General features: G+C 40.3%; 1 protein-coding gene across 2 annotated transcripts in view; it reads right to left on the bottom strand.

Moving 5' to 3' along the window:
* Positions 1-483: 483 nt before the first annotated feature.
* Positions 484-17105, bottom strand: part of LOC115214046 (NAD kinase 2, mitochondrial) — a 40249-nt gene continuing 23627 nt past the window's right edge. For both annotated transcript variants that reach the window (XM_029783083.2, XM_036504454.1), the window contains exons 4-9: positions 16116-16208; positions 12933-13163; positions 9386-9537; positions 3723-3860; positions 1802-1841; positions 484-1018 (exon numbers count right to left, since the gene is read on the bottom strand). In XM_029783083.2, coding sequence (XP_029638943.1) covers positions 883-1018; positions 1802-1841; positions 3723-3860; positions 9386-9537; positions 12933-13163; positions 16116-16208 — 790 coding nt within the window. In that variant the 3' untranslated portion in view covers positions 484-882. The remainder of the gene's footprint in view (positions 1019-1801; positions 1842-3722; positions 3861-9385; positions 9538-12932; positions 13164-16115; positions 16209-17105) is intronic.

Here is a 17105-nt window from a genome sequence, read left to right as displayed (position 1 = left end):
TGGCAGAGATATAATTGTCACTGCCAAGCATTAAATATTCCAATGCTGACAATACACACACACACACATGTACATATATATATTTATATAATAAAGCGTTTCCCTGAAGAACCAATGCAGATCAGCAGCCAAATGTTTTATGAACACCCACTGCAGAGGATGCAGCTGGACACAATAGTGAAACAGGCGTAGGGAACAAATGGCATAATCTGCATTTTGTGTTTATCATATCTTTTTCATATCCATCAGTGTGTGTGTGTGTGTGTGTGTGTGTGTGTGCATATATCACATGAATGACCAGACTATCAGATGCTGTTATGCATCACTGGTCACACACACACACACAGAAAACAAGAGAATACTAGGTTTTTGTGCTTGTACTCACATGCACTAAGTTGTTGGTATGTTACCTGCAAGTTTTCGTACTGTAGACACTCAGTGCTAAACAATACAAATGTATTTGGAAGATATTCTACAAAAAGGGTTTTGTTTTTTCTTTTAAAGAAAATAAATCATAACTTATACTCGAACACCAGACACAACAATTGCTTGAGTCACAGATTGACATGGTTACCTGGCAGATCGAAACAAAATACTGCTGTAACATATCAGGACAATTACCCTCCATAGGACAATTGCCCTCCATAGGACAATTGCCCCCAACGACAACTACCTCCTAGGAGAATTACCCCCTCTCCAAAATATCAAGAAGTTTTAAATCATCATCTGTTGTCCTCAGGGGTAATTGTTTTTGGGGTGTTATTGTCTATAAGGGGTAAATGTCCTAGACTCGTTAGTAAATCTATTCATTACACCTGTCATTGTACATCAGAATAATTTAACTTTCGAACAAAAAGAAATGCATAAAGTTCATGTCAGTCTTTAATCCAGAGAAACAGTCCTTAAAGCATCTTCTTCGTGTATTTCAAGTGTGGCTTCAGCTCCGTCGTTAAACGTAAATGACGACCCTCCGTCGATCACAAGACATGCGTCCCACATACGAGAATGGATTTTGATTCTGAAAAGAGAAATTTTTTGATCTTCAAATTCTGAAACTTGCCAAAGTTTAATTTTGGAAAGAATAATTAGCAAGAGGGGGGGGGGAGAAAAAACTTCATAAATCTTTAACCTTTTACTTGTTTCAGCCATTAAACTGTGGCCATGCTGGAGCACCATCTTAGAGAATTTTAAGTCAAATGAATTAACCCCAGTATTTATTTCTGCTTGTTAAAGCCTGGTATTTATTCTATCAGTCGCTTTTGTTGAAGTGCTAAGTTAAGGGGACGTAAACACACCAACACTGGTTGTCAAGCAGTGGTGGGGACAAACACACACACACATAATATACACAATGGGCTTCTTTTAATTTCCATCTACCAAATCCACTCACAAGGCTCTGATTGGCCACAGGCTATAGTAGAAGACACTTGCCCAAGGTGCCATGCAGTGGAACTGAACCTGGAACCATGTGGTTAGTAAGCAAGCTATTTACCACATAACCACTCCTGCACCTACACACACACACGGTGAGCTTCTTTCAGTTTCCGTCTACCAAATTTACTCACAAGTCTTTGGTTGACCCAAAGCTATTGTAAAAGACACTTGCCATGGATGCCAAGCAGTGGGACTGAACCTGCAACTATGAGATTGACAAGCAAACATGTTACCGCACAGCCATACATGTGTCTATGTCACTCCTGCTCCCATTTTCTTTACTTTTTAAACCTAAATTTCTGTTTTACTCTATAATATCATTTTAATCAAAGCTTAAATATTTTATAAATTCCTAACAAATACTCACTTATGGACACATCCACGAGGATTTGGAATTTGGAAAACACCTGGAAAATAAACATAATAATAAATAATAATAATAATGGTATTGATATAAGCCTAAAGCTTATAGCAATCACCGTGCAATGACTAAGGAAAATAACCAAATAATGGGGCATATAAGCCCTCGACAGAAAAACACTAGGCTTTCCTATCCGCATGGGGCTTGAACCCACACCCCTTTGTTAATGCAACTAAATGTGTTACCATCACACCAGTAAATTAGCCTCCCTGTTTCTGTCAAATTTAAGAACTATATTGGTTTGTTGTTGTTTTTATAAACAAGCTTTTTACACACTTTCGGTGCAAATGGTTTTGTTACATGGCGCTGGGTTTTACAATCCTGTAAATAATAATAATGGCATTTATATAAGCTTTAGGCTTATATAAATACCATTATCATCATTATTTACAGGATTGTAAAACACGGCACCATGTAACAAAACCATTTGCACCAAAATAATAATAAATATTAATGTGATTAAAGTAGAATGTTTAAGTAGTGAATGTATACATCTGAGTGTTTAAAAAACTGCTTCAGGACATCAGACATTTGGGTGATTACGAGATAATGCTTCTGGAGATCAAACAAGGGTTATCAGGGAATTTTGTTTTGAATTTAAAAAAAATTATCTTTTAAAATAAAAACTTTCTTAAGCAATTTCAAAAATTATTGCTATCATGTTTTGTTAATCCTCCTTGTAATTAACAAAACTGTGAATAAGTGGAAAGAAACTCGGAGAGAGTGTAACAGCCGATGGTCCTCAGAGGGGAAACCCCCTTTAGGCAAGTGTTTCGGCCCTTAACTCCTGAGATTCTAGGGGCGGGGTTAGGCCACATCCGAGTCATGACTCCAGGATGTCCACCTATTTCTTTACTACCCACAAGGGGCTAAAGAGAGAGAGGACAAATAAGGAGAGACAAACGGATTAAGTCGATTACATCAACCCCAGTGCATAATTGGTACTTAATTTATCGACCCCGAAAGGATGAAAGGCAAGGTCGACCTCGGCGGAATTTGAACTCACAACGTAATGGCAGACGAAATACCACTAAGCATTTCGCCCGGCGTGCTAACGTTTCTGCCAGCTCGCCACCTTAATCCAGGATGTCCACCTTCTGTCCGTTTTATTTTATCCTTAGGTAGGATTGGTTTTCTGGTTTCTAGCACTGCTGTGATGTGTGCGGCGGCAACCCTGAAGTATTAGAATAGATTTTTGTAAAGTCCTAGATGAAATTTTCTTTTTTAAATCCATGGTGTACTCAAATCTCCTGGTGGAGCATTGTTTGAGAATCACTTTTATAATTAAGTACATAGTGTGAAAAAGAAATTGCAAAATTCTAAACATTAATTAGGTGTGTGTGTGTGTACATATATATACACACACACTCTTGTGACCGATGCCAGCACCGCCTTGACTAGCATCCATGCCAGTGACACATAAAAAGCACCAACCGATCATGGCCGTTTGCCAACCTCCTCTGGCCCCTGTGCCGGTGGCACATAAAAAGCACCCACTACACTCACGGAGTGATTGGTGTTAGGAAGGGCATCCAGCCGTAGAAACACTGCCAGATCAGACTGGAGTCTGGTGCAGCCTCCTGGCTTCCCAGACCCCAGTTGAACTGTCCAACCCATGCTAGCATGGGAAGCGGACGTTAAATGATAATGATGATATATACACACACACATGATGGGCTTCTTTCAGTTTCCATTGACCCAATCCACTTTAATTGGCCTGGGGCTATAGTAGAAGGCACTTACCCCAAGGTGCCAAGCAGTGGGATTGAACCTGGAAGCACGTGGTTGGGAAGCAAACTTCTCAACCACCTCGCATAGTGTTACATCAAATGATGATGATGATGATGATATAAAAGGTTAAACTTACTATTCATGACAGGATCCCTGATTGTATACGCCATTTTAGGGATTTCAGGATCAAACCACAAAGACTGGTTGAAACTTTCGGTAACCTTTCGGACAGTATCACTACTCCAATTCAATTCACATTTGGCAACTTTACCGGCTGAAAGAACAGACAACAACATTCACCAAATCAGTTCCAACAGAAAAACATTATATTACGTTTATATATTATTTGTTTTGCAAGAAATTTTGATGTGAAACCGTGTTTTGAAACAGATATTGTTGTATTTGGGGATGGTCATGTTGCCAGTTTAGCCAATGAAAACACATGCATTATATATATTTCTTTATTACCCACAAGGGGCTAAACATAGAGGGGACAAACAAGGACAGACAAACAGATTAAGTCAATTACATCGACCCCAGTGCAAAACTGGTACTTTATTTATCGACCCCAAAAGGATGAAAGGCAAAGTCAACATGCGCAGAATTTGAACTCAGAACGTAATGCAGACGAAATAGCGCCAAGCATTTCGCCCGGTCTGCTGACGCTTCTGCAGGTTCGCTGCCTTCACATGCACTATATATGTTCAGCTTTATTTTATATCAATTGTATTTCGGCCAGAGTTCTTTCGTCACTCTCCTGTGACCTCATCAGTGGTCCTTTGCTTTCTTCTTTCTTTTTTGTGTGTCTCTCCTTACTAACAATCAGCCATTTTGTATTTTGTATTCCTATTGTATTGGTCTTTATTTGTGCATGCGTATATCCCTATGTGTGTCTATGTTTAGTAAGTGTATATGTGTGGAGGAATACGCCTATATTATCAGTATCCCCTGTTTATATACATTCGTTTAATTTGTTTTTATTTATTTTGTTCGTGTGTTTATACCTACATATTTTTTCTATTCTTTTTTTTTTGTATTTAATTCAATTTATTTTGTTAATGCATATAGTTATTTAATTCCATTTGCTCATCACGGCCAGCGTCGCTTTATCAGCACATGTGCCAGTGGCATGTGAAAAACAACATTTGAGCGTGGTCGTTGCCAGTGCCACTGGACTGGCTCCCATGCAGGTAGCATGTAAAAACACCTTTTGAGCGTGGTTGTTGCCAGAACCACCTGACTGGCCCTCATGCCAGTGGCACGTAAAAAGCACCCACTACACTCATGGAGTGGTTGGCATTAGGAAGGGCATCCAGCTGTAGAAACCATGCTAAATCAGAATAGAACCTGCACTCACCAGTCCCCAGTCAAACCGTCCAACCCATGCCAGCATGGGAAGCAGACGTTAAACGACAATATCTGTGTATTGTATTGTATTATATTCATATTGTTATCAGTTTATGGGGATCTTATTCTGTCATGGGTCGTGGTGTGTTGGTCGGGTGTGCCAGTGTTAATACAAATATTTATTATAACACATAGCAACCTCTATCATCATTCGGTCATCTTCAGACAAATACCATTGACCGCTTGTCTCCAGAATGCATTGCTCTTGGGAGGTTATGTTTCCGTAGAACGGTCTTCCACCAGTTGGTCAATTTTTTATTGGCATGTGACAAAATGTCCCCTCGATACCTTGGGCGTGACGAGTGTGAAGAGGATTGACAAAATGTCTACTGTTGTTTATAACACCATCATCATCATCATCATTCATTGTCTGCTTTCCATGCTAGCATGGGTTGGGCGGTTTGACTGAAGACTGGCAAGCTAGGAGGCTGCACCAGGTTCAGATCTGAATTTGGTAAGGTTTCTACAGCTGGATGCCCTTCCTAACGCCAACCACTCCAAGTGTGTAGTGGGTGTTTTTTATGTGTCACCAGCACAGGTGCCGTTGACCTGACACCAGCATCAGCCACGACTATGGTCTCACTTGGCTTGACAGGTCTACACAAGCAAGGTATATCGCCAAAGGTCTTGGTCACCTGTCACTGCCTCTATGAGGCCCAATGCTTGACCGATGCTTTTTACATGCCACCGACACATAAATGGTCAAATATTTGTATTTTATTAACAACATATTTGGGTCTTGGCAGGACAACCCCACTCCACCCCACCGGTCACTTTCCATGTTCTGCTCCCCTCCGCAGCATTTGACTCACTACTTCATCTTTACTATGAAAGCAATGTCCACTGAATCTGTCTTCTATCCATTATGGTGGAGGTAACACTTGGAGAGATTACCATGATGATCTTGATCCGTTATGCGGAACTGCCATTTGCTGTTTAGTTTTGCTCTTGGGAGTCTTGTATATGTTCCATCAAGTTTTCTTGCTAGTGCCTTAGTTAAGAGTCCACGAAGCACAGCCAGATATGAGTAGGGAGAGAATTCCAGGGGGACAATGTTCTGAGGAGGAAGAATTGGACAAAGCGACTAGTATAGAAGAGACCCTGGGGGGATGGATATAACACAGGTGATGAAAAGAGAAGAGATGAGTAGAACAAGAGTCCCTGAGTAGAAGTGACATAAGTTCAACCAACTCTTAGGAGTAGGGGCTATTAATGTACTGGTAGAATAGGCTCAAAGGTGGCTGTGTGGTAAGAAGTTTGCTTCCTAACCACAGGGTTTCAGGTTCAATCCCACTGTGCTCAGTACCTTGGGAGTCTTCTACTATAGCTCCAAGCTGACGAAAGGTTCATGTGAGAGGATTTGGGAAATAGAACCTAAAAGAAGTTTATTGGATGAGTGTGTGTGTGTGTTGACATCATGTGATAGCTGCAAACAAGTATCACTATTATGCAATCAGCATTTTTCCTTTCCAATCTTCCCTGAAAACATGTCTGGTCATGGGGAAATATTATCTTACACAGAAACAGATGAAGGTTTTAAACAGGAAGAGCATCCAGCCATCAAAAAAAAAATCAACCTGAACAAATTTCATTTAACCTTTGCAAGTATGGAAAAGTGGACTTGATGATGATGATGATGATGATGATGATGAAGAGAGAAATGGTAGAGGAGATATCATGCCTGTGGCGCAAAGGCTAGAGCATGTCTGTGATTGCTAGAGGCACATGACCTTGGGGTTAGGGTGTCACCCTCATGATTGTGAGGTCATGGTTTTGATTCCCAGACTGGTAGTACATTGTGTTCTTAAGCAAAACACTTCATTTCATTTCATGGGGCTCAAGTATAAGAGTTATAGGGATAGAGTCCTCAGGTCCCTCCCCCATAGGGTCCAATCAGGAGCAATTGTCATTTCACTTTCTGGCTGGATCTCCAAGCAGGATCAACTGAGACTACGGATATGATCCAACCATTCCATTCTTGTTGCCCATAGGAATCCAGCCAGAAAGTCTAATGATGGCTGCTTCTGATAGGACCCTATAGAAGTGGAGGGGCCTGGGGACTCTCCCTTCATGACCCTCCCGGGAATAGTGGGCAGAGAAGATGGATGAATGGATGGCATAAACCTGGGAAAGGCCAGGTAATGGAATAAACAAATCTATGAGGAATGTAATTGGAATGAAATGATGATGACCAGAAGCAAAACACTTCATTTCATTTCATGGGGCTCAAGTATAAGCGCAACTATGCCTTCCCTGGTCTCGATGGAGTTACATACCTGCTTCTCAAACATGGCAGGTACTTCCTTTTACACCAGCTTTCTATTTTCTTCCAGTACTGTCTCAATAATGGTGCTACTCCGGAACAGTGGAAAACCGCCAGTGTCATTCCTCTGTTCAAAAAGGGCGACCGCACATCACCTGTCAACTATCGCCCAGTCAGTCTCACTAGCTGTATTGCAAAACTGATGGAATCGTGTGTCAGAGAAACACTCTGGAACTTCTGGAGCTCTCACAGTCTCATCCGACCCTCACAATATGGATTTGTCCCTAACTCCAGCTGCAGTGATCAGCTTGTCGAGTTCCTTGAGGACATTACTCAGATCACTGACAGTGGCTCATGGGTGGATGTTGTCTACCTTGACTTTGCTAAGGCTTTCAACTCTGTGCCACACAAAAGGCTTACGGTGAAACTCTCTGCAATGAGTGTGAGGGATGACCTTTTTAACTGGTTGAAATCCTTCATTCTCAGCCGAAAGGAGGTAGTCACAGTTCTAGGACAGCATTCTACACCATATGAGATGTCATCGGGTGTACCACAGGGATCTGTCCTTGGTCCCCTCTTGTTTGTGGCATACATTAATGACATAGATGCCAATTTAAAAAATGCCACAGTATTGAAATATGCAGGCGACATCAAGCTGTACCTTGAAATCAAGAGGACAGATCCTGATGTCTACAACTCTTTCCTGCAATCAGACCTAGACACAATGCAGCAATGGATCACAGACTGGCAACTGAAACTGGCTGTGGACAAGTGTACCACCATGCATTTTGGGAGAAAAAACCCTGCGTCCACATACTCCCTCCACAACACTGATATCAAGAAATCCTCTTGCGAGCGTGACCTAGGCATCACTGTCAGCAGTGATTTGCGTTGGACAAAGCATATCTCTAAAATTGTCAAGAAGGCCGAGGGTGTCTTGGCATCACTCAGCAAGACTTTTGTTAGCCGCTCTCCAGCCATCTATTTAAAACTGTATACAGCTATGGTACGACCACACTTAGAATTCGCATAATCAGTTTGGAACCCCTATCTTGCTCAGAACATTGACCTCCTGGAATCTGTCCAGAGACATGCAACCAAACGCATACCCTCCATCAGACACCTACCATATTCTGAGCGCCTTGTTTCCCTGGGCATGGATTCACTGAAGCTCTGGCATCTGGCGATGGACTTGGTAAACACCCACAAAGTTATCGACCACCTCACCAACAACAATACTGAACACCTTTTTGATCTCCATGTGTCTAACACACGTGGACACGCCTACAAAGTCAGAAAACAACACAGCTCCCATGACTTTCGGAAACATTTTTTCATGCTCAGAGTTGCTGAAGCATGGAACAAACTGCCTGTGTCAGTTGTTGACTGCCATGACACTGCATCCTTTAAGGCCCTCATGCTTTCCGAAATCCGCCGAAACTACACCTGATTATACATACACTTTAGATGAGTTGTAGTGCACCTGAGCACTGTACACAATTATTATTATTATTATAAGTCCCTCAACTGTGAATGGATAATCTTGAAATGGATTGGAAAACAAGGGTGAGATGCTGGATCAGGAAAATCACTCAAGCCATGTTTTGTACTCAGCGCTTGAAAAGACAAATAGTGAAACCTGTACAGCAAATCCCGACTGGTTAGGATTGGTTGTTCAACCATGTCGAAGGATGAGGGACAGAAATCAAAAACAAAGTTTTGAGACAGCTTTGGTGTGGAATGGACTTCAGTTATTCCATGATCAACGATGACTGGCAATCCACTGACTACAATGAGAATTCCAGTGATTCGATCATCGGAACAGCCTGCTCATGAAATTAACAGGCAAGTGGCCGAGTACTCCGCAGACACCTGTGTACCCTTAATGAAGTTATCAGGGAGATTCAGCAGGACACATAATGTAACAAGGTTGGCCCCTTTGAATTACTGGTACCTTTCATTTTTGCCAGCTGAGTGGATTGGAGCAACATGAAAATAAAGTGTCTTGCTCAAGGACGCTACACACTGCCGGGAATTGAACTCATGACCTTAGGATTGTGAGCTGAACACCCTAACCACTAAGCCATGAACACTTTGCAATAATCAACAATGGAATCAGAAATACTTACCAAGTTTCAGAATCTCTTGAACTGATTGTTGTGGAATATGATTGATATGGAAATGCCAAGAGCTGGAGCCAGTTCCGGTGCAGACGGTTATTCCTGAGCTTTTCAATTTGATTTTTGGAGCTTCATCAATAGAAAGTTCATAGTATGAAACTCTTTTAAAATATAGAAAAAAAAAAAAGAAAAAGAAAGAAAAAAATATATGATTTATTAAAATTTTTGCATAAAAAGGGAAACGATTCATGTTATCGGAATTAAGAATTATCTTTTACTTGTTGAAGTCATTGGACTGCAGCCATGGTGGGGCACCCCCCCCCCTTAAAGGGCTTGGTCAAACAAATCGCTCCCTGTACTTAGGCTACGTTTTTTAACACCTGGTACTTATTCTGTCAGTCAGTTTTGCTAAACTGCTAAGTTACGGAGTTATAGCAACATAAAGAGATCAATACCAGATCCATGTCATGGTAGACGGGGCGAACACTAAGATACATATACATATATCATCATCATCATCGTTTAACGTCCGTTTTCCATGCTGGCAAGGGTTGGACGGTTCGACTGGGGTCTGGGGAGCCAGGACGTTGCACCAGGCTTCAATCTGATCTGGCAGTGTTTCTACAGCTGGATGCCCTTCCTAATGCCAACCACTCCATGAGTGTAGTGGGTGATTTTTACGTGCCACCGGCACAGGGGTCAAATGTGGCTGGCAAACGGCCATGATCAGTTGGTGCTTTTACGTGTCACCGACACGGACGCCAGTCAGGTGGCGCTGGCATCTGCCATGTTCAGACGCTGCTTTTTACGTGTCACTGGCACGGGTGCCTTAACTACAATTTCCATTTGATTTTCATTTTGATGTTGGTGTTGACGTACTTTACTCAACAGGTCTCCTCGAGAACAGCGGGTCACTCTATGATCCAAGGTTAGCACAGCAGGCTGTCCTGCAAGCCATGAACTCACTTTATTTATCAGGTCTTCACAGTCACAGCATATCTCCAGAGGTCTCGGTCTTCGATATATATATATTTTTTATTAATTGCTGGTAATTGTAAACCTTAAATATACTTTATAGCTTATTTATGGTTGGAAACAAAATACTGCTAGCAATTAATATTGACATAGCAATCACCAAGCATGTGTTTAATGCGTAAATTGGTCTGTCCAATTGTGTTACACAACTAAACTGAGTGGCTGTTTAAGCAATGCATTCACAGGTGGTTAATGGGTTGGATGTGGAGCTGATGGAAGAGGAATAACTCTTGAAATATGTATATACACCTATTACCTGTTTTCCTGTCTTTGGTCACATTGTTTGCATAGATGTAGTCACATACGAAACATCACGACTTTCAGTGCTAGGTCGAAATTCTATAGAAAATCTGTACAGATAAACACTGAGAAATGTTCATTTATATATTTGTGTGTATATATCTATCTATATATTAGTATCTCTCTCTCTCTCTCTCTCTCTCTCTCTCCTTCTCTGAATATATATATATATATATATATATAGGGAGAATTCACAAAAAAACAAAAGACAAAGACAGGTAGTGTAGACAACAAACAGATGTATTAGTATAATGCTCGGGAAGTGAAAAAGTCTTTAACGTTTTGGGCCTATGCTCTTCCATGAATTTTAGGTTAGTTAAAATATGTTTGTGACATATTTCAATTCCTAAAGGCAAATTCACTGTAGTTACCATAGAGAAAAAAATTCTCTATTATGGTAAAAAATGTTTTTACACCTTTTAGCGAAAGAGAGAAGAACCATGTAAACCTCATTCCCAAAGACTTGAAACGAAACTAATTTGAAACAAGTTATATTCTCTTGGGATTTGGAGGCATTTCTACAAGTAAACAATATTGTTCCAATGAAGAATTATGAAGGAATAACAACAAAGAAAACAAAAACAAAAAAAGAACAAATGATTCCAATTACATGAACTGCCACCCTTTAGAAATTAAAATATTTGTTAATTAAATATTAATCATGTAATATAACTTCTACATAAGCCATCCCTCCATTTTTACTATCCACTCTACCTAGAAGAGTTATAGGGATAGAGTCCTCAGGTCCCTCCCCCATAGGGTCCAATCAGGAGCAATTGTCATTACACTTTCTGGCTGGATCTCCAAGCAGGATCAACTGAGACTACGGATATGATCCAACCATTCCATTCTTGTTGCCCATAGGAATCCAGCCAGAAAGTCTAATGATGGCTGCTTCTGATAGGACCCTATAGAAGTGGAGGGGAGGGGCCTGGGGACTCTCCCTCCATGACCCTCCCGGGAATAGTGGGCAGAGAAGATGGATGAATGGATGGCATAAACCTGGGAAAGGCCAGGTAATGGAATAAACAAATCTATGAGGAATGTAATTGGAATGAAATGATGATGGCCAGTAGTTTGTTGATGGGTGAGAAGGATGTCAGACCGAAAACCATAGATGTCAGTTGAAGAAATGACATGGCCGGTTATTAGGTGGACAGCTGAAAAACAGACACAAAGATCTGAAAGGAAATGGTGCCTAGGCTAAACAGTAGGTATCCATTCCGTCTCAGTATGGTGAGGTTGAAGTCCCTGGGTTTGTTAATGACTTTCTTGGAGTTGTCAATGTATCTGGGGAAAATATGGAGATACGGTTTTTGAGAATTCTAGCCAGGAACCATGAAATGGTTTGACTACTCCAGAGATAATCAGTCTAATTTAAGTCTATGATTGGTGTTTGGTTTTATTAGAGTCGTCTGCTGTGAAAAACAGTCATCTAATTTAGCTCAATCAGATGCTGTTGACTTTTGCATCAAGTGTTGCTAAGATGTTCAAATGCCAGACCATTGGATGCCTATTTATTAGTGATGTAGAATTCTCTCCTTTTGTCTCATTGAAGATTCTGTGAAGTAGATGGAGATTATAGGTTGGGATGGGAGAGATGTTTCTGTAGAATGTTAAATATGGAATGGTAAAGTCTCGCCAGCTTAGCATCAAACAGAATTGTCTGAAGGTGAGTAAAATCAATTGTTATAGGAGAAGATAGGAAGTCGCTTAGGAACAGAAATAGAAGTAGTTTGCATAGCAAATGTCTAATTTTAACTGTTTTGCAAAAGCTAGCTTCTAGGATGAACCTAGGCTTGAAATTAAAAGGCAGCAGCTATTGCCAAGAATTAGATAATGTGTCTGAAGTTGAAAGAAACCCAGATGGATGTGTAACAAACACAACCATCAGTAATCCATTAGTCATGCTGTTGTTGTTGTCTCTGTTATGTTGACAGCCTGAAGTTGGAAGCTGTGTGTCCAAGATTTTGGAGTAGGGAAGGGCATTAGTAGGGCTGTTGTTGTTCTCAAAGAGTTTGCAGTGGACAGAAATGAAGCGGTGATGTTTATTTTGAATCCACTGGAATTTGCATTGCGAAGTGTTTCTTATTCTTGGCAATCCAATTGTGGTGGAATTGGTTAGTCATACAGTGTAAGTGCAGAAGCAGTGAGGTGTCTGGAAGTTTCGATTTTAGATCTGGGATTGTTAATCTGTAAAGGATAAAGATTTAATTCTTACCGTGATGATAAAGATTCGCCCATGAAAACTTCATTGAGGGCCAATAAGGGTAAAATACGGGTTGTGTCCTTTGATGTTAAAGACTTATTTTTATTAAACATTTCATTTTCCTTGACGTGTTCAGTGAAACGATGTTCATGAAAGTGTAGTTGTTGATCGTGAAGTTCTACAGGATCGTCATACATATATTTTCCGGACATACTTATTCGAATCCTTTGGCGCCACTTCCATCTGACAGGACAAAGAAAAACCAGATAAAATATAATATTCGATTTTATGTAAGTATTTATACAACAAAACTTCCACATGACAGAAACCCCTAAACAAGTATTACTCTTACCAAAATTAGAATCCCAATGGAGAACTTATCATGCAAAATCAGATTATGGTAAACTATTTACAGCAAAACTACCGTAAACCAAGAATCTTCCACCAAGTTTACCTTTTGTGAGAGCAAAAATTTCATTTAAGAACAAATAGGAACTACGAGAACACAAGATACAAATGGTTTACAGCCAACAAGTACATCAAACACATACGTCCATCATCAGCTGCCAAACAGACATCATTATGGTTTTGATACCTAGGTAGTACCATTCAATTTGACAGTGCCAACAGTGTTAAAGACATAAACACTGCCTAGGAATTATTAATTTACTTCAAGCATTGTGGAATATGAAGAAAACCAATGTATTAGAGAAAGCAATAACAATGCAAGGAGACCATTAAATATCAAAATTAACAAACAAGAGAAATAGACACACATAAACTACAGGTTCATTCTATCTGCTTGCTTTCGCTTTCTACAATACAATAATCTTCTTCACATCATCATCATTATCATCAGGATCTAAAACCAATTAATTTCTTAAATAATACCACCTAATCTTTTAATCTTTCTACAATCTTTTATCTTTAATCTTTTACTTGTTTCAGTCACCTGGCTGTGCCCATGCTGGGGCACTGCCTTCGAGAATTTTTAGTCAAATTAATCAACCCCAGTACCTATTTTAAAAAAAAAATTCTTTTGGTTCTTTGTTTACCAAACTAAGCCATGGGAACATAAACAAACCAACACCAGTTGTCAAGTGGGGTGGGGACAAACACACACACACACACACACAACATCTTAAAGGTACCTGGTAAACTGTGAAATGGTTGGCATTAGGAAGGACATCCAGCTGTAGCAACCAAGCCAAAACAGACAATTGGAGCATGGTGCAGCTCTCCAGCCATGCCAGTTCTTGTCAAACCATCTTATCCATACCAGCATGGAAAACAGATGCTAAATGATGGTGATGATATATATATATATATGTATGTATATATATATATATATTATATATATATATACACACGTAAAAAGCACCCACTACACTCACGGAGTGGTTGGCGTTAGGAAGGGCATCCAGCTGTAGAAACATTGCCAGATAAGACTGGAGCCTGGTGCAGCCTTCTGGCTTCCCAGATCCCCAGTCGTACCGTCCAACCCATGCTAGCATGGAGAACGGACGTTAAACGATGATGATGATGATGATGATATATATATATATATATATATGATGGGCTTCTTTCAGTCTCTGTCTACAAAATTCACTCTCAAGGCTTTGGTCAGCTTGAGGTTATACTACAAGACACATACCCAAGGTGCCATGCAGTGGAACCAAACCCAGAAACATACGTTTGGAAAGCAAGTGTCTTACTACAGACATGTCTGTGCCTATATTTACCAATTTCTTCCTCTTTTTTTTCTGTTTCCTCACTCAATCTTCTTCTATTAGCAACAGAAACGTCCTTAAGCTATGATGACTAAGCCAGAAATTATAGACAATTGCATAACTGAATATGTCACCCCATGATATTAACAGATCTTGCTGATGTGTTAGAGTTGCACTAGATAATGGTTAAGCCTTTTATAATCATTCTAATTACCATTATCAAGAAATTCCATTATCTACAACCATCATCTTTCATTGCATAGCATAGTTGATGGCAAAAAAGACACGTGAAAATAGATGCACAGCAATTTCTGTGGCGCATATTCACGAAAAAAAGTTCAGTGCATTAAAGTTTTTGGTGGGCCTAACTTTGCATAAAAGCCCCCAGGGTGATTTTTAGGGGCCTTTTTGGGGACAGTAGCTTTTGCCATGTAAAAAGTACCCCTGCTGGTGCCATGTAAAAAGCACCTGAGCTAGCACCACATAAAAAGTACCTGTGCTGGCACCATGTAATAGGCACCCATTCTGGTGCCACATAAAAAGCACTCAAGACTCTCTGTAAAGCGGTTGATGTTAGGAAGGGCATCCAGCCATAGAAACCAGGCCAAAACAGACAACGGGACTTGATTCAGCTCCTGGGCCAGCCAGCTCCTGTCAACCCACCCAACCCATGCCAACATGAAAAACAGATGTTAAATGATAATGATGATGATGATGTTAATATGTACTAACATAGGCACAGGAGTGGCTGTGTGGTAAGTAGCTTGCTTCCTAACCACATGGTTCTGGGTTCAGTCCCACTGCATGGCACCTTGGGCAAGTGTCTTCTACTATAGCCTCGGGCCGACCAAAGCCTCGTGAGTGGATTTGGTAGACGGAAACTGAAAGAAACCTGTTGTGTGTGTGTGTGTGTGTGCATATATTTGTGTGTCTTCGTTTATCCCCCACCATTGCTTGACAACCAATGTTGGTGTGTTTAGTAGTTCAGCAAAAGAGTCCGATAGAATAAGTACTAGGCTTACAAAGAATAAGTCCTGGGGTCGATTTGTTTGACTAAAGGCAGTGCTCCAGCATGGTCGCAGTCAAATGCCTGAAACAAGTAAAAGAAAAACAAAGAATATGTACAACAGATTTCAGCCTTGTGCCAAAACTTGAGAACAATATCATTGTCGTCATCGTCATCATTTAACGTCCGCTTTCCATGCTGGCATGGGTTGGACGGTTTGAGTGAAGGCTGACAAGCCAGGAGGCTGCACCAGGCTCCAGTTTGATCTGGCAAGGTTTCTACATCTGGATGTACAACAGATATTGATGTAATCTTAGAGATATGCTAAGCATAATCTTATCAGGTACAATGTTATATTATAAGACATAAAAAACAAAATAACACAAATGTTACATTAATACAGCAAAAAAGGTTGAAAATTTCTAGAAAGAAAAAGAGAGTAGCATTTTAAAAGCTCACCGAAAGTCACCAGCAAGAAGTTTGGCAAAAGAGGCCTTCATGGATTTCAGGTTGTAGGTTTTGATTTTGGGTAAGCAAAGATAACCTTCAGATCTGGAAAAATATTAAGAACTTTAATTAAAAGTGAATAACAGTTCAATTTAAAACTAAGAGTTTTATTGAATTTCTAAACATTTTGTCCAGATTTAAGCAACTTCCTCTATTTCTAAAAAGAATTATTATGGAAAATTTTGTTGCATCTTAGGAGGGTCATTAAGCCAGTTAATAAAATACACACACACCCTGGTTCTATTTCACTTCTTTACTATCATTAGTCATTTAGCTAGCTATTTAACCAATTAATTAATTGATTGTATAATGAATTGTTTGGTTAATCATCCACTCAGCTAGGTATAAACCTAGCTCATCACCATTCACGCCCTCATCAATGACATGTCCTCTCAGCGCTTAGGGTTGCTTTGGACCTAATAAAACTTCAATTGAAGAAACAACTTTAACGAATGACTTTCAGTCTCTGCCTACTGCATCCACTCTCAATGCTTTGGACAGCCTAGGGTTGTAGTAGAAGACACTTACTTAAGGGGGCTACGGAGTGGGACCGAAAAACCAGACCCATGCAGTTGATAAACTTTTTGATCACACAGCCACACCTGTGCACATTTGTGTGTGTGTGAGAGAGTTATAAATGAAGCTGTCACCTGTTTGAATGGTTGAAACCCGCTGCTTAGGAGGAGGAGGTTACATATTCATGTCTGGAGCAACCAAAAATTATGAATAAATTTACCCATTGACTTGTACCCATTATTGAAGTAAGTCGGGTGCCATTAACGTAGTTTGTTTACATGTTCGAATAATTAGCTTTACACTGATTGACTCGGTCGTTTGGAAGGGAGAGGTAAATGATCCTTGATGAGTTTTCAGTGAAAGACAAGCTTGTCAGGAGGTGTTAGGGTCCACAGTAAGAAAACATTTCAGACCGGTTTGACAAGG

Source organism: Octopus sinensis, linkage group LG7 (genome assembly GCF_006345805.1).
Source record: "Octopus sinensis linkage group LG7, ASM634580v1, whole genome shotgun sequence".
In the NCBI taxonomy this organism is placed as follows: Eukaryota; Metazoa; Mollusca; class Cephalopoda; order Octopoda; family Octopodidae; genus Octopus; species Octopus sinensis.
This window is presented reverse-complemented; position numbering and strand designations above follow the sequence as displayed.